A 16,623-nucleotide genomic window follows, 5' to 3' on the forward strand; every position below is an offset into this window, starting at 1 on the left:
ACCGGTCGATCTGAACTTGAACTTGACATACCTTGTTTCACCAGCCTCTACCATCAAAATGGCGACGTTCACAATGACCCGGAAGCGGGGCTATAACTGGTGAGACTTGAAATATTATCAACAGACGCGGCAAGTTTAAAGCTGACGATGTATAGGTTCATTTCATGTGTAGCAGCAGCATGCATGGTGTTGTACGGATACGATGCCTCCGTCTTCAATTCCGTCCAGGGATCTAAAAATTGGATGGCCTGGTTCGGTGAACCAAACTCCAGCGTGATAGGTTCTATCAACACTGCTTATACCGTCGGCGCTATCTTCGGAGGTTTCTTCCTAGGTGGCCCTATCGCCGATTATTTTGGTCGTAAGGTCGGAATGGGAACCGGTTGTGTTCTGGTCATCATTTCTACCTTTATGCAGACATTCGCTCCTCGTGGCAACCTTGCATGCTTCATCGCCGGACGATGCATAATTGGTATTGGCCAGGGTATTGCGTTGAGTACGTTTCACATGCCAAGTGGCACAGGAGTGGGTGAACAGTTAGCTAACTTCACTTTTCATAGCATCCGGCCCTATCTACATTGGCGAGCTTGCACCTGCTGAGATCCGTGGAAAGATCATGACCTTTTGGCAAATGTTCTACTCTGTTGGTTCCTTCATCTGCTTTTGGATCAACTACGCCTGCACAAAGAATGTTCCCAAGTTGGGTGAATGGGATTGGAAGATGGTTGTCATGTTCCAGCTCTTGGTTCCGGTTATAATTCTTGCTCTCCTACCCACTATTCCTGGCAGTCCTCGTTGGTGAGTTGCACTATGCTGTTACTTCAACAGGTGCGAGAAAAAGACAACTGACATAATTCAGGTTCATCAAACGTGGAAACAATATCGAGAAAGCCCGTCTCGCTCTCCGCAGAGTTCGTGATACCGAGGAAGAGGTTGAGGATGAAATCCTACAGATCCGCGAAGCTATTGAGTATGAGAAGGAGGCCATCTCCGGAAACTACTCTGCTCTGTGGAAGGACAAGTCTCTGCGCAAGCGTATGCTCCTCGCTTTGATTATCAACGCTGGTCAACAAATCACTGGCCAAGGCTCGCTCAACTCGTACTCTACCAAGATCTACCAGAAGATTTTCACTAGCAGCAGCCAAATTGCCCTCATCAACGCTCTGAACGCTACATTTGGTATTCTTTTCACTCTCAATGCCGTGTGGATCATCGACCGCTTCGGACGAAAATTCCTTCTGATCGTCGGTGGCATCGGTATGGGTATCTGTATGATCATCGTTGCCAGTGTTGAAACTCAAACGCCCGTCTTGGCTGGCGGAGCGAAATCTGAACCAGTCGGAATCTCGATTGTGTTCCTTTTATTCTTATTTATCTTCTTCTGTGAGTCATCGTCGTTCCATTGATCCGTCTCTGTGTGGATTCACCTTACTAACAACTTTATAGACAAACCATCATGGGGTGCCACTGTTTGGATTTGGACATCAGAAATATTTTCCATGAACGTTCGCGCCCAGGCTGTTGGTATGGCTTCGCAGACTCAAAACGTCGCGAACACTATTTTCCAACAGTTCTTCCCTATTTTCTTGGACAACTGCGGCTTCTACGCATTCTACATGTTTGCTGGAATCAACTTCCTGCTGGCTGTCTTTGTATACTTCTTCATTCCGGAGACTAAGCAAGTTCCTCTCGAGGAGATAGATGCTCTGTTTGGCGGTGCCAACCACGTTGTCCAAGGTGAAGAGGTTCTTGCTCACCAAAAGGGTCTCCAAGCCCAAGAGAGCAGCGAGAAGCCCGCCACGGTCACGGTTGAGAAGGTTGAACACCGCTGATAGCGGTTAATCTTGTTTTTTAACTATGAGCAAGTGTTTCTTGTGCGGGTGTCGATGAAAATTCCCAGGTGGCTTCTTTTTCTTAATAGGCCCGGCGGAGATTGCTAGCTTTTAATACCAGCGTGTCGAGCGCGCCTTGATAATGGATTCTTTTTCCAGATGTAAAGTTCATTTCGATATATGCAGAAGCTAATTCTTGGAAAGTATCATGGATTTGCGAACTTATTTAGCACTGGCGGCCAGAGCCTCAGCCTTCGAGGTGCTGTTGGGGTCGAGGAAAGGCTTCTCGCCGATACCAACCGCTCGGTGGCCATATCGCTCGCCGAGACCTTCGTAATCAAATGTAGCGGTATGGAATGCAGATCGATTATCCCAGATGGCTAATATATAGTTAGAAAAGCAAGAGGGGCTCAGAAAGGAGACTCGTCACTAACCGATATCGTTCTCATTCCTCCACTTGAACCGGACCTGAATGTCATGGCCTTCGAGGATAGTGTTATAGAATTTCTTTAGAAGCTCATCGGACTCGTCCTGGGTAAGCTCATTAATCTGCTTAGGAAATGGCCCCACGGCATAGATGCTCTTCCAGCCGGTCACTGGGTTGGTCCGCACGATAGGGTGAACAGCGGACAAGTGAGAACCGGTGTTTAGTGGGCTACCTCGAGGGTCGGTGTGAACGATGATATTGGGATCTGCCTCCGCAGCCTTGAGGAAGCCATCGCCAATATAGTTTGCAGTAAGCCCCTCAAAGAACTTTTGGTAAGCCGGTGAAAACCGATCATAGAGGTCATAGCCTGAGGCCCAGAGTGTATCTCCACCAGAGCTAGGAAGCTGGGTGAGTCGGAGAGAGGTGTAGTCGGCTGGAGCTTCCTCAAATTGGATATCTGAGTGCCATTGGGCTGAATCATAGCGGCGCTTGTTGGCCTGATTCTGGTGACGGAACATTCTCTTGCGAATGACCGAGCTGATGGTGCTGACTTGTGCGTCGTTGACTCCGAATTCACTGGTGTTGTTGAGAACCGGGTGAATGTGAAGTGTTGAGTCTGCTGGTTTGCCAGAAAGCAGGCCTAGTCGGTGGACAAACTTCTTCTGCAAGTCATCATCGAGATTATTTTGGGCTCGGAAAAAGACAACTCCACGTTGAGAGACTGTATCAGAAGGTGGTCAGCTTTGAGGCTTGTAGATAGACTGAAAATGCGAGTTAGAGATAATTACTTGTAATAGCAACGTCGCGAATCAGTTCATCGGCATTTTCGGCATTCAAGAGGTCATCGACGATGTTGACATTGTGAAATTCACGACCAATGGCGGGAGTCGTATCCTCAAATGAAAACTTGTCCAAAACACCAGTAAGCTTCAGTGGGACAGGGTAAGTAGTGCCATCCTTAGGTGCAGGGCGAGAAGGAAGAGACGAGTCTTGAATTCCAGGAGCCATGGTGAAGACGATGCAATAGCAATCGGAATGTTCACTCTTGTTGAAAATCTACGTTAAGTTTCTGGGCCCAATTCCACCATTTATATAGAGCCGGGCCATGGCAAAGGATGAGTATACGTAGCACGCAATAAATTGTACGACTCGCACCTTAGCCGAGATAATCATATTTTACAGCGGTTAGTCCAGTATAGGATATGCGGGGTAACTATCCGGCACGCCTTTCCCGTCCATACTAGTAGTAACTAGTCGAGAGTGTAACTAGGATTATAATGATCTACACAGGAGATAAATACGCTCGATCAAAGCCAGAAAACATTTGAGAATAGGTCCGTGATTGGCTTTCAGATGTTATTTTGAATGCAGAATAGTTAATGCATCGGTCGCATCTATCCAGCCCTACCCAATCAAGTTCGAGGGCGAGGGATCGCGATATCCTCACCCGAAATCACACCTGACAAAACCAGCCAATGTAAGCTAATTGTATACTGCGGCAGATTCGGCAGATTCGGCTATTCCGGTAGATTCGGTGGATTCGGTAAATTAAGTGATCCGACGAGAGCAATTCGAAAGAGAATGATCTCGTCGAGTTTAATATTTAAAGGTCCGGACCTCGGAAGCCTTCAAATACTATACTAGTACTTCAAGTTGTCTTCTTAATTTTGTATCGGGAGACTTGCGACCCGTCACTCAAATCGACCACCACCGATTCCAACTTGTACCCAAAGACCCACGGCAATAGTACAAAGCGGATGGTATAATATATGACACCAACAGCTAGAATAGCTAGTGCCACCACAGGAGAAAGGTAGTAAGGAAGACTGGTGTTACCTTTACCACTAGATGGAGGAATAAAAGGCATCACCAAAAGAAACTGGGTTGATTCGTCAGCATAAATTTGACATTGCAAAGAGAGATTAGGAGCAACTTACGATGTTGCTGGCGAGATAGAAGCCCAAAATCAGCCAAGGAACTCTAAAATTAGATTGAAAATCTTCATCCTTTAAAAGGCGCAGTTTGATCAATCCAATAGTAACAAATGTCAAGAGAAAGACTGTAGGATAAGTTCCAAGTCCAACGACAAAATCGAAAGCAGCGCCTGCGGGAGGAGCACAAATTAAGATAATACTCACCCCCAGGTGAATTGCGAGCGCGCTAATGGGAGTCTTGAATGGTCGATTTTGCATGACAATATTGGGAAAGGGCGTGACACCATCTTTGGCTAATTCTTGCAAGACTCGCGCTGTCATTTCATATAAGCCTCTGACTTGAGAAATAAAGGATGCCACAAATCGTCGATACATACAAACAGTGAAAGCCACACCTAGCAGGTGACCGATGGCAGAGATAGCGACCAGAGCAGGCAATGCTTTAATAGCTGCAGAATTGCCAAAGACGTTGTTGAAAAGAGAGGCAGCAATTGTCAGATCGGAAGCTAGGAAGTCTTCGCGCGAAACCCCGGCAAACTGAAAACATTTTAGTGGGTGGAAATTATCATCTGGGGAAATGGACTCATACATATGCAATGTTTGCTAGCACATAGAGCACGGTAACCAGACTCATGGCGGTAGGAAGTGCTATGCGAAGAGTACGCTGGGGATTCTTTACTTCAGACAAGACCTGGGAGCACAAGTTAGCCTCTGAATGTTGCCGAGTACAGCGTGAGTGGTAGCTACCGCATTTAGATTATCATATCCTTGGAAAGAAAAGATTGCATCTAGCAATGCGGTGCCGATATTATAGCCGCTACTCGAGGTGCCTCGGAATGACGAAGAGACAGAAAGGTTGTCTGGCTTAGGAACCCTAAGATGGCCCCCCAAGGCAGCGAATCCTGTGCATACGATAAAAAAGAGTGTGAATAGCTTCACGATGCTAAGAACATCTTGCAATCCTCTTCCCACTCTTGGTGCCACTGTATGAATACCGACGGCAAATGAGACAGCAGAAATAGCCAGTCCTCGAAGTTTCCAGGTAGTAGAATCAACTGAGGCGGCTTTGAGAATATAAGATGAAGCTGTGATGGCGTTACTAGCCGAAGTCTCTGTAGTGAATAACCAAATTAGTAACTGAAGACTGATAGAAAAAAAGAGAAGAGAAGACCCACGTAGAATAGCACAGTAGAAGAGATATACACAGGTTACTAAAAGTCGGGGTGAAAAGCACCGCTCTAGATAGACTTTCATACCACCCGATCTTGGAATACCGCTACCAAACTCGAGTAGTACCATGGCACCACATGTTGAGATTACTCCGGCGACCACCCACAGAATTAAGGCTAGTCCCGGACTGCCACTTAGTTTGAAAATAGAAGTTGGAGTCGAGAAGATTCTATTTTGGGTGAGTAGCTGTCCAATGTTTAGTCAAAGATAGGCTCACATACCCTGCACCAATGATTTTGTTCACGATGAGTGAAATCGCCCCAAGAAGGCCGATCCTGCGTTCTTGTAGAATGTGCGCCTCCTTAACCTGAAGGCTGGAGTTCGAGCCATCGTCGCTGCTGGAGGACGAATCCGCCTCGGTGGATGCTGATTCGTCAGTAAAGAGCCGCATCTTTGTTCGACGAAATTCAAGCCAATCTTACCGTGTGCGATTTGGGGGTGCTTGGACATGGCGGTATTGTGTTCTGACCATTGTTTAGCCGGCCAAAAGACTTAAATGGCAGTTACGGAGTACAAGATGCACCATTCTGAAATGACAACTATGTAGCATAAATGTCGTGATCGTCCTAATCCTGGTGTGGGCACGCGCCGCGCCCAAACAGTCCGCTGATCTGTCGCCATCGGATGTTTATATGGAATGATAACGGACCCACTTGATGCAATATTCGAAATATTATTAGTGTGCAATAGCATGGAGCCTGCGTGTTTAGAAAGAAACAAGTTCAGCGAAGCTCTGTGTTTCTGTTCCTGGAGCTTGTCGTTTGAGTTCCAAGGTTGGGGACGTGGATTAATGATGACTCTAGGGCTGCCTTTAATTTATACCTCAGCATCACAAAAATATCTTAAGATTCTTGAAACTACTACTAGTACCACTAGGCACTGGTTGATGCCCAGCAAACGAGGACTGAGTGGTCTCATTGAAGTTCGAATTAGTATATTGTCGACGCTTAATAATTTGAGATACTATTACTGATACCTCCTAGGTAATAGTAATATTAGCATAGACATAGGCTATACTGATAAATTAGGTTAATAATTTGAGCCTTAGTACAGTTGGTACTACTAGTCACTACTAGTAATGGTAAATATACGAGCGGTTCGGTTGAAGCTGTGATCTACTCCTACCCCCAGCCCTGTTCCAGCTTGCAGACCATCAATCACCCTACTACTATTAGTACTTGACTAGCGATTTAGAACACGCTTGCTGGTGTAAATGCCACGCACGACTCTGATCCCCCCGCTTTTCTACCCGCGAATTTGGCGTAACATGTTGAATATTTAACAATGCAGATCGATGCAACACAGCTGAAAAATCGTCGTGAGTGGGGCTTATGCTGCGAACCGCAGCGAATGGATGCTTTTTGATTAATTAACTGTCCGAAGAAATAGGACATGGCGCGATCAAACGCGATCGCAGTTTGTACGTAAGAAATACAAGGTCGATGTTTATTTAAGTGCTTGTCTATCTTAAACCTTGGGGGCTGGCTGTTTCTGCAACGGTTATTCACAGTCACGGTTCAATCTTGTCAACATGTCCGCTGTCGAAACGATCACTCGGCCTACTCAGCCCGATATTGAGTATCACCCCGACTTCGCAAAATACCAGGAGCGAACTCGTCTTCGACTTGAATCTGGAAATCTTCAAACCGATGTGCCGACTGGGTTTCCGTCCCAGCTTATCTCTCCTCTTGTCTGGGAAGGAAAGGATATTGAAAAGCGGAGTGACTGGGCTTATCATTTGAATGATGGTCAGCTTGATGAGATTGACGCTGCCTTGAATAGTTTTAAGGGTATGCATTTGGAAACTTCTAGAGCCAAACAAAAGCTAATTTTGTAGCCCTCAATAAGCCGCTCGGGCACATCAACCAGTTCACGTTCCCTTTGCCAAACCTTCATTCAGTCCTAAGATATCTTTCTAAAGAAATCCACAATGGCCGGGGATTCTTTGTATTACGGGGACTGCGCATCGATAGCTATTCCCGAGAAGACAATATCATCATCTACACCGGCGTTTCGTCCCATATTGGATGCATCCGTGGTCGCCAACAGGACACGCGACTTCAGAATGGAACTTCCCCGGTGATATCGCATATCAAGGACATCAGCAACACCGTTGAGAGGGAGAAAATTGGCGCACCTTCTAATACGGCCGATAAGCAAGTTTTTCATACAGACGCAGGGGATATAATCTCTCTTCTTTGTCTGAGTCCTGCGGCCGAGGGTGGTGAAAGCTATCTTTCCAGTAGCTGGAATGTCTATAATATTCTGGCAAAGGAGAGACCTGATCTCCTCCACACTTTATCTCAGGATTGGCCAGTTGATGGGTAAGAAAAAAGCATTATTTGTTCCCGCTTCCCAGGACCTGAAAATCGATGCTAATTTACTCGCACAGATTCAACAATCCAAACAAGCCATACACTCTTCGGCCTCTTTTGTACCACCAGCCAGCTACTACAAGTACCCCCGAGCGTGTGCTTATCCAGTATGCCAGGCGTTATTTTACAGGCTTCAAAGCCCAGCCTCGGTCGGCTGATATCCCTCCAATCACGGAAGCCCAAGCAGAGGCACTCGATGCACTACACTTTCTAGCAGAAAAGCACAGAGCGTCCTTAGACTTCCAGAAGGGCGATATTCAATACGCCAACAATCTTAGTATCTTCCATGCTCGCAATGGATTTAAAGATGCACCTGGAAAAGAGTATGGTTCTTCTAACCATTGATACCTAGAAGTTGCTAACATTAGTAGGCGACATTTGCTCCGACTTTGGCTACGCGACCCAGAAAATGCCTGGGTAACTCCGGAGCCACTTCAGCACCGTTGGGATACAGTTTATAAAGATGTAACCGAGGACGAACAAGTATTCCCTCTGGAGCCGATTCTTCGAAAGAATGTGGGTTCTTAAATGCGCGCCTTGAAGAAAGGCGATTTTCTGAGCATGAAATACTGTATTAAGGTTCCTGGGTGAAGCACAATCATTCACCAATTGCCTAATTAAGATCTTATTGATCAAATATCCACACTGATATTCTTATTTTGAGTACCGGAATTTCCACGGGGACACCGTAGATCACCCGAGGAAGGGGGGTAGGCCATGCAGAATTGTACTTCACTGATACGACTCAAATGAAGATGAAACCTTTAGCGATAGGACATGATTGACTCTCCTGCGGGTTGTTCCGGCTGAGAAGATACCTTCTTATGAAAACGGAATGTCTTCCGCTCACAAAAGCTACCACACACACGAGCCCTATGCTCTCCTATATTAAATAGAATACACCCTCTTTAATTGGCTTTCCACTAACTAGTCTATTCTAGCTAACATCTATTGGTTAGGCATCCAGTCTCTAAATGATTGGTACTGGGACCAATAATTGGGAAATTTTATTCCACTCCAGCCTTGCTTCCGACCGCCACATATTACCTTCATCGTCGAGGAAACCGATCTCACTCTGCAGTCGACCAGTTCAAAGCGTCCTTGGCATCTTGGAAGCGGAAATAAAGTGCATTTAGGCACCCTAACAGCGGAACAAAGACCAGGAATAGTGTGCGGGGGAGATGATCGCCAGCACTGCCAAACTCTCGAGGTCTCACATGGTTTTCTAGTCTCCCCAGGGTTGTATTTAAACAAAAGATGCCCATCTCATGCTTTCTAACTTAGATAAGCGCACAACCGCATTGCTTCCGACCAGTTGTTTGGCCCTCATCCCGAGAACCAGATTCTCAGGACCGTATTGGGACTGTTGCGAAGCTCATAATCAGCTCTGTTCCGCCGATTAATCTTGGCACTGCTTTTCTAGTGGCAATTGGTCAATATGGAACCCACCGAAAAAGCCCTTGAGAACGAGCAGGTCGAAGAGATGAAGTCAGAGCAGTCAATGCCTGTGATCGACCGTGAGGCCGAGAAACGATTACTACGGAAGCTCGATATCCATGTTGTCCCGATATTGACTTTCCTCTTTCTTCTCGCTTTTCTCGACCGGATAAATATCGGCAATGCTCGACTGCAGGGGCTCGAGGGAGATTTGAACATGAAGGGGCATGACTACAACATCGCGCTATTCATATTTTTCATCCCTTACATCCTCTTCGAGGTTCCGTGCAACCTTATCTTGAAGAAGGTTTCACCATCGTGGTGGATCAGCGGATTAATGTTCGCATGGGGTAAGTTTAAAGGATGACCACAGAAACAGAAATACCACTAACCTCGTTTGCCTTGGTGTCAGGAATCGTCACGGTTTGTCAAGGTGTTACCAAAAGCTTTGGTGGATTGGTCGCTTGCCGCTTTTTGTTAGGCGTTTTTGAGGCTGGATTCATGCCAGGTTTGCTCTCCTTTTACATGACACTCGGGACTTGACTGAAATTGGTAGGGTGCGTTTACTTGATTGCAATGTACTACAAGCGATACGAGCTACAGTGGCGTATGAATCTGTTCTTCAGTGCAAGCATCATGGCCGGTGCAGTCAGTGGGGTATGGCATAACTGTCTCGCTTGATTCTCAAATGAAAATTGGCACTAAATGGTCGATGAACAGTTACTCGCATATGGGATTGCTAATATGGCGGGAATAGCGGGATACAATGGATGGCGGTGGATTTTCATCATTGAAGGCCTTGCTACGATCGTCGCAGCTGCTGCTTCCAAGTTTCTGATAGTCGATTGGCCCGAGACAGCAACCTTTTTGAATGAAGAGGAACGAGAACTGCTGTTATTCCGTTTGAACGCTGACTATGGCGAGGCAAGAATGGATCGACTGGATGGTCCAACCTGGAAACGCATCCTTAGTGATATAAAAATCTGGCTTGGGTGTGTACCAAGGAAACTACGTCATCTTTCGAAATCGCTAACTATTTTGCAGCCCGATGATGTATTTTGGCATTGTGAATGGTGGCTACGCGACCTCGTTTTTTACGCCGACAATTCTGAAGCAACTTGGTTGGACTGCGATACGGGCTCAGGTGATGAGTATTCCAATCTATGTGGCTGCAACAGTAATCTCGCTATGTGTTGCTGTTGCCAGTGACAAACTCCAGCATCGGTTCACCTTCACAATAGTTGGTTGTGTTGTGGCTACCATTGGATGGGTGTTGTTGCTCTGCCAAGAATCAATCCCAAAGGGTGCACGGTACTTTGCCCTTTATGCCGTCACTTGTGGGGGTTATATTACACAACCTATTCTTTTGGGTTGGATCAGCAATAATATGGGAGGTCACTACAAACAGTCGATTGCCGCCGCCATGCAGGTCGGTATTGGTAATATTGGTGGGCTTGTTGCAAGTAATATCTTCTTCGACTCGGAGGCTCCTACTTATAAAACTGGATTTGGTGTCAGTCTGGGAATGACGTGGATTTGCGGACTAGCCTGTATAATCTGTTTTGTCTGGGTGAAGCGAGAGAACAAACTACGTGATATGGGGAAGCGAGATGATCGATATCAGCTTCCAGAGGACAAGTTTGGCAACCTTGGAGATGATCACCCAAGGTTTAGGTATACATATTGAAGCAAAAACTGCTGGTGATTCATCAAATATTGGGCTATCGCGCCTTGGGTCGAAAATGAAAAGCGACATAATCCGCATTTGACCAAAAATACAGATAAAGATCATCTCTTAACTCCACGGGTGGAACAAACACGTAGCGATGGTGGAGACTCTGCCCGCAGGCGGGCGTGAAAAAAAAACATGCGGCAATCCAGGCTTCAGGTTTTGTATAAATGAGCTTTCATACAAATTGTACTGTATGATACTTATTAGCTATACATACCTAGGCCATGTGGTTGTCCAATGCGAAAATATCCGATAGTCGCCTTTCCGGAATTTACCATTTCCGACAATGATTGGCACGATGACGATGTCGATCTGATCCTTGCGGTGTTACGAGTCAAGCGCCAAGTCAAGCCAAGGGTGCCTGTCATCCTGAAATAGTAATTGGACGATGAGTGCTGATTGCCGCCAGAGTGGCAATAAGGCGGATGACGATCTGATCCGGGGTTCTGCAGGGATTCAGCTAGTCGTGAATAGCTCATCTCCATGAGGTACTCCCTTTGGGCCTTCTACATAGAGAGGGAAATCTCCTGTCATTGGAACACGATGTGCTAGGATCAAGGTTCTAGAATCGCAGACAGTTGGGCAGACTCGCTCTTGAAGATATTGATGTGATTTATTTTCCAACTTGAAGTTCTAGGAATGTATGTACATGTAGATCTTCTCCATATGTATCATGACGAGTACTCGTATCTGGGGAAAGGCCTCTCACAGAGGCAACCACTCTTGTGCTGCCAATATGTTTTTTGACCGATGGACAAAATAGTCCTAGAACATGAAGATCATCAACCCACTAACCTCTCTTTCTCTCCCCATCTCCCTTTCTCCCCAGGACCACCAGGTACCGTCTTACCGCCCCGGGGCTGGCGCCCATTCACGAAGCTAATAATTCACACCGGCTCCACCGGGCAACCTTCCCAAAACCACTGATTGCTGGCTTGGATCGGCACCTCGTTACCGAGATGACGTAAAATAGCCAGTCAGAGCAGGAGAAAGAGTCCTTGGGAGTTCCACGCTTGTTCGACCACATGGTGGCACACGAAACCCTGTCCGAATCCTGTTCGCTCAGTGAGCCTTGGACCCAAAAACTGTCACCTCGACTGTACGGAGTACTCATTCTAGCGAACCCAGCGACTAATGCACCCTAAACCCCTTGGGTCGGATACTGGGCTCCAATCAGACCGTTACGCTCCAAGAGTCCCGCGGAGTTATTTTCGCGGTTAGGCCCGAGAGCCAGTTCCCTCGATCAACGCAGATACTTAATCATGGTCTTCCTCCCGGTCGCCACTTTCTCTTCGGCTTCCAAAAAATCTACAGACAAAGATCCCTCGTCCTCATCCTCGTCTTTTTTCATCATGTCGCAAAGTCGCTCATCGCCCAACAAAACCAGTCGGTCCGTCACCTCCGAAGAGCCATGGAAGGTCGATACTCCCTTCGGCCCTCCACAAGTACCTCGATCATTCCCGAATACTGGCATTCGACGCATACGCGATACTCTCTCGAAGATATCACCAGGAGCACTCGCAGAGAAGGAGGAACTTCGCAGGAAGAATCAATATAAGATTCCATTGACCCACCGGAACGTCGACAACTTCGTGACAGAACAGGAAGTCAACGAGGCCTGCACGCCGAATCAACGCACCCCAGACATTCAGGTGGCTGAATGGCTGGAACACGTTTCTTGAGCTCGAAAGATACCAACCATGGCCGGCCATGGGTTACAATCGTCTCCACCTCCACGACCGCACGGTCGTGCTTGAGTTCGACTAGCCTTCTTCTCGACTTTTCCTCGAGTCGTTGACCCCGCACGACACGCCGATCGAGGCGTAGCCACTAAAGTCAATCCGGGCTTTTGTGCTCTCTCTTATCGCCTGACTGATTCCCGTTACTTTTGTCGGCCTTCTGGCCCCCGATGCCGAGTGCATTTCCTCGTATCCTGTCGCCTTGGCGGGAACGTCATGGCGCAAGGTGGACTGTGGTTACTCATGCACGCCCCCTAGTTGGGCGTATGCTGTTGGCTCCACGGTAAAAGCGGCTCCCAAATACAGTTGTTGGTCCCATGTTTGATCGGATAAATCGGATCAAACTACCTACCACTCTTATCAACCTCTTGTCGCATAAGGGCTTTTGGTTGCAAGGCGTCGTCCATGATATGCCTACATACTTGTACATAATTCTGATCTGAGAAAGCATGGATTGAGAAAGGTGTAACTAATTCACTCAGTGTTGCATCGCTGGTCAAGTGATCGGATCGTGTTTTAACAATCAGCCATTTCTCGGTGGGCCGATCGCCCATTGCGGCTCTGTTGGACACGGCCACGAAAGGCCGCTAAACTAAAGAAGTCATGACTTGCATATTAATACCAATATCTCTAGCATAATATAAGATTTTCAAAAGCTGCATATCTTTCCCAATCTATCTAGCAACATATTTATGCGTTGTTCATGTCGAGAGGGGGCGAGGGGCGAGAGAGAAGACGAGTGCCAAGTCGCAGGATGCCCCCACCGCGGGGGATTTTTAGGGTTTACCACCACTGCTAGTCATGACGGGTACTTTCCAAGGTTTATTGGTCTTTGCACCTAGGACACTACCTAGGATCTTATCACTTTGATCTCCTACTCCATAGAGAGAACCCCATGGCTATACCACCCAAGAAAGTGGCCATCATCGGTTGGTCGCCCATCGGCCATCGGCCACTCTAGCCCCGAACAGCCTACTGATCCAATTCACTCTAGGAGCCGGCCCATCCGGCCTGGTCACTGCAAAAACACTGTTGCATAATTTCCCACCTGGGAAATTCGCTCCAGTTGTATTTGATAGTCGATTTGAAGTCGGTGGTCTTTGGAACACTGGCGCCGCCCCCACTAAAGCTCGAGATGCCAGCGACCCGGTCACTTTGGATCCCCGGATGCGCACGAATCTCAGCCGCTTCACAGTTGCATTTTCCGATCTTGCCTGGGAGTCCGTGATTGAAGATGGGGACATTCCGATGTTTCCGCAGGCCAGCCAAGTTGGCCAGTACTTGGCGGCTTATGCACAGCGCTATATCCCCAAGGATGCTTTCAGGTTAGGGAGCTATGTGAGACAGACTAAGCGATTGGTCCAACCAGATTCTTCTATGAAATGGAGGGTTTTCTGGGACCAGAAAAGGTATGTACCTAGCTGGGACCCGGGCCGGCCATGACTTTCTAGAACAAATGTTGAGATGGTATAATTCTCTAGTGCCCGATTAGTTGATCATGATCAACCACAGGCAGCCAGTTCAGAGAAATCCGAGGATTTTGACTACCTTGTGGTGGCATCTGGATACTTTGCCCGCCCTCATATACCAAAGATACCAGGGTTGGCGCAATTCGACGGCCGGGTTGTCCACAGCTCGGCTCTCGCCAAAGGTCATGACGCTGCCAACGATGAAGACCTTGCTCGAGGGAATATTCTCGTTCTCGGAGGAAGTATGTCTGGCGTGGAATCCGCATCGACATTTGCGCTGCACCGTTCTACTTCCAAATTTCATAATGTGAATGGGGGCAAAAATACGCCAGCAAATCATTCAATATATCACATATCGTCAAGACCATTTTGGACATTACCAACTTATCTTCCGCATACACTCCCGTCTTCCAGCGTTAAATTCCTTCCACTCGACTTGACAATGTACGATTTGGATCGCCGACCCGCCGGTCCAATAGAGTACTACCTTGGACCCATCCCAAAAGAGAAGGCAGTCAAAACCAATGAATACTTCCGATCATTGCTTGGCGCAGAATACGAGAAATTCGGACACGTGCATCAAGGAGGACCAGGAGCTTCGAATTCCAGTCCGCCCTGGGTAGCTATAGGCAACGACTATGCTGGATTCGTTCAGTCAGGTACGATCGTACCGAAGATGGGTCGAGCTGTGTCCATTCACCCAGATCGTACCAACAAGGTAGCAGCTGTCCAGATCAAGACAGCAGATGGCGAATCAATAAAATTAGAGAATATCGCATCCATCGTGATGGCTACAGGATTCACCCCGTTTGAATCCCTATCCTTCCTTCCTGAAGATATCTTGTCTACTTTGGAGTATACCACCGATGACTCATTCCTCCCACTGGTTCTAGACCAAGGTGGCAGTCTCCGATCAGAAATCCCAGATCTTGGCTTCGTCGGATATTATCGTGGTCCCTACTGGGGTGCCATGGAGATGCAAGCGCGATTTCTCGGCAAGACATGGGCCCAGGAAAACCATGAGCTCGCTACGGTTGAGTCGCAGATGCAAAATATTCGACTTTTGAGACAGCCAGCCACGCAGACTTGGCGAGGCCAATTTCCGATGGGTGACTATGTAGGACTTATGGAAACATTCGCCAAGGATTTGGGGATTGAACGCACTACTTTGCAAGGCTTAGAGGGGTCTGGTCCCGTTATCCCCGCTCGATATATCTACAATGACTTGCCTTCCAACGAGTGTCAGAATCGGGGCATAGAGAACTTGAACAGTGAGGCAAAGTCAACTCTGGATTCCTTGTCCTCAGTAGGACTTCGCGGTACTGGTGATACCAATACTCTTGACTCGCAGACAGGCATAGCGACGGCCATATTCCGAGCTCTTCATGGAGAATGGAAACTCGCCAAGAGGGGATATATCGGCGAAATGAGTGGAACAGTGACATTTCATCCACGGTACCCCACAAATCCTGCATATGATAGGGAGTATGTCTGCGAGAAGCTAGTTTCGGAGTACGCCGATATGACATGCAACACGAAGCAAACCATCTGGCGATTGTCAGAAGCAGGCGGCACTGGTTTCCCGATCCGGATATATCCCATGGAGGCAGATGGAGATGGATTGGAAATTCAAACCACCAATGACTTGAAGCTGCGCTCTGCGCAACATGGAAAGAATGACGATATTGGACCGAACTCAACAGTAAATCCTACAGTCGACCATCAGCCCGATTATATTCTCCAAGACAGCACGTGTCGCTACAAATTCTGGTTTGATCGTGTTTCTATCTCGAGATGGGAGATTTCTCGTATAGAAGATGATGTGGTATCAGATGGGTCGACTGCTTCGACTATGTACACCAGGTTCTAGACCGTCTAGCAACCATTGAAATTTTTGGCATGACGGCCGCTCCTGGCGACCTATTCACCACGGCTTTGCATTTTGACATAATAAAGCTACATGTTTTATGTGTAAAATTCAGGAACTAGAGACAAACGTTCTTCCGTAGGTTAGCGCAGAGCCTCGGTTCCAGGCTTCAACAACTTTTACCAGGCTCCATTGGGAAGGTAAGGTGTAAAAGAAAACAATTAAGGTTCATTTTGGCAGCTGAAACGATACCTGCAGGGCTACCGATAGCCGAGGCGCTAAACTAGTGACCTAGCAAGTCAGATCATAACTGACCGGCGAATCATTGATCGGAATGTATGGATACCGATGGATTAGCCTCGCACCTGCCTACCCTAAATTGAATCCGAGTATTTTAATTCGCCTATCTGAAGCTGAATTAATTTTCCTCTGGCCAACCAGCTGGCCGACAGAGCTTTTGTGATCGCCTTCGTTTCCGGCCGAGTGGCAACGGCACCCCCGTTGTGATCCAGGGAACCAGGGTCCATCCCCTTACATCACAGGAAAGAAAGGATCTTGATCCCGACCACTTGGATTCAATG

At 47.4% G+C, this 16,623-nt stretch overlaps 7 protein-coding genes across 7 annotated transcripts; 5 read left to right on the forward strand and 2 right to left on the reverse strand.

Moving 5' to 3' along the window:
- Positions 1-58: 58 nt before the first annotated feature.
- Positions 59-1,832, forward strand: N7509_007141 (putative MFS sugar transporter; the record flags this gene model as incomplete). The annotated part of the gene is made up of 5 exons (XM_056631778.1): positions 59-99; positions 156-496; positions 561-798; positions 860-1,383; positions 1,447-1,832. 5 exons carry the CDS (start codon positions 59-61, stop codon positions 1,830-1,832), a joined length of 1,530 nt encoding a protein of 509 aa, XP_056487329.1.
- A 222-nt stretch (positions 1,833-2,054) lies between these two features.
- N7509_007142 (TauD/TfdA dioxygenase family protein) lies at positions 2,055-3,267 on the reverse strand (the record flags this gene model as incomplete). The annotated part of the gene is made up of 3 exons (XM_056631779.1): positions 2,055-2,212; positions 2,267-2,980; positions 3,048-3,267. The coding sequence occupies 3 exons, from the start codon at positions 3,265-3,267 to the stop codon at positions 2,055-2,057; spliced, it is 1,092 nt and encodes a 363-aa protein (XP_056487330.1).
- Positions 3,268-3,907: 640 nt separating this feature from the next.
- On the reverse strand, positions 3,908-5,873 carry N7509_007143 (uncharacterized protein; the record flags this gene model as incomplete). Its single annotated transcript, XM_056631780.1, has 6 exons — positions 3,908-4,138; positions 4,197-4,730; positions 4,783-4,884; positions 4,923-5,592; positions 5,645-5,789; positions 5,846-5,873. The coding sequence occupies 6 exons, from the start codon at positions 5,871-5,873 to the stop codon at positions 3,908-3,910; spliced, it is 1,710 nt and encodes a 569-aa protein (XP_056487331.1).
- Positions 5,874-6,954: 1,081 nt separating this feature from the next.
- N7509_007144 (TauD/TfdA family dioxygenase) lies at positions 6,955-8,326 on the forward strand (the record flags this gene model as incomplete). The annotated part of the gene is made up of 4 exons (XM_056631781.1): positions 6,955-7,213; positions 7,261-7,747; positions 7,816-8,121; positions 8,170-8,326. 4 exons carry the CDS (start codon positions 6,955-6,957, stop codon positions 8,324-8,326), a joined length of 1,209 nt encoding a protein of 402 aa, XP_056487332.1.
- Positions 8,327-9,221: 895 nt separating this feature from the next.
- N7509_007145 (uncharacterized protein) lies at positions 9,222-10,922 on the forward strand (the record flags this gene model as incomplete). The annotated part of the gene is made up of 5 exons (XM_056631782.1): positions 9,222-9,585; positions 9,648-9,743; positions 9,792-9,892; positions 9,956-10,227; positions 10,280-10,922. Coding segments are annotated over 5 exons (1,476 nt in total), but the record flags the coding sequence as incomplete, so codon positions are not given.
- Positions 10,923-12,319: 1,397 nt separating this feature from the next.
- Positions 12,320-12,649, forward strand: N7509_007146 (uncharacterized protein; the record flags this gene model as incomplete). The annotated part of the gene is made up of 1 exon (XM_056631783.1): positions 12,320-12,649. One exon carries the CDS (start codon positions 12,320-12,322, stop codon positions 12,647-12,649), a length of 330 nt encoding a protein of 109 aa, XP_056487334.1.
- Positions 12,650-13,601: 952 nt separating this feature from the next.
- Positions 13,602-16,045, forward strand: N7509_007147 (uncharacterized protein; the record flags this gene model as incomplete). Its single annotated transcript, XM_056631784.1, has 3 exons — positions 13,602-13,635; positions 13,701-14,115; positions 14,188-16,045. 3 exons carry the CDS (start codon positions 13,602-13,604, stop codon positions 16,043-16,045), a joined length of 2,307 nt encoding a protein of 768 aa, XP_056487335.1.
- Between the last annotated feature and the right edge of the window lie 578 nt (positions 16,046-16,623).

Source organism: Penicillium cosmopolitanum (genome assembly GCF_028827165.1).
Source record: "Penicillium cosmopolitanum strain IBT 29677 chromosome Unknown utg000008l:1.0-4398992.0:1.0-4402845.0, whole genome shotgun sequence".
Taxonomy (NCBI): Eukaryota; Fungi; Ascomycota; class Eurotiomycetes; order Eurotiales; family Aspergillaceae; genus Penicillium; species Penicillium cosmopolitanum.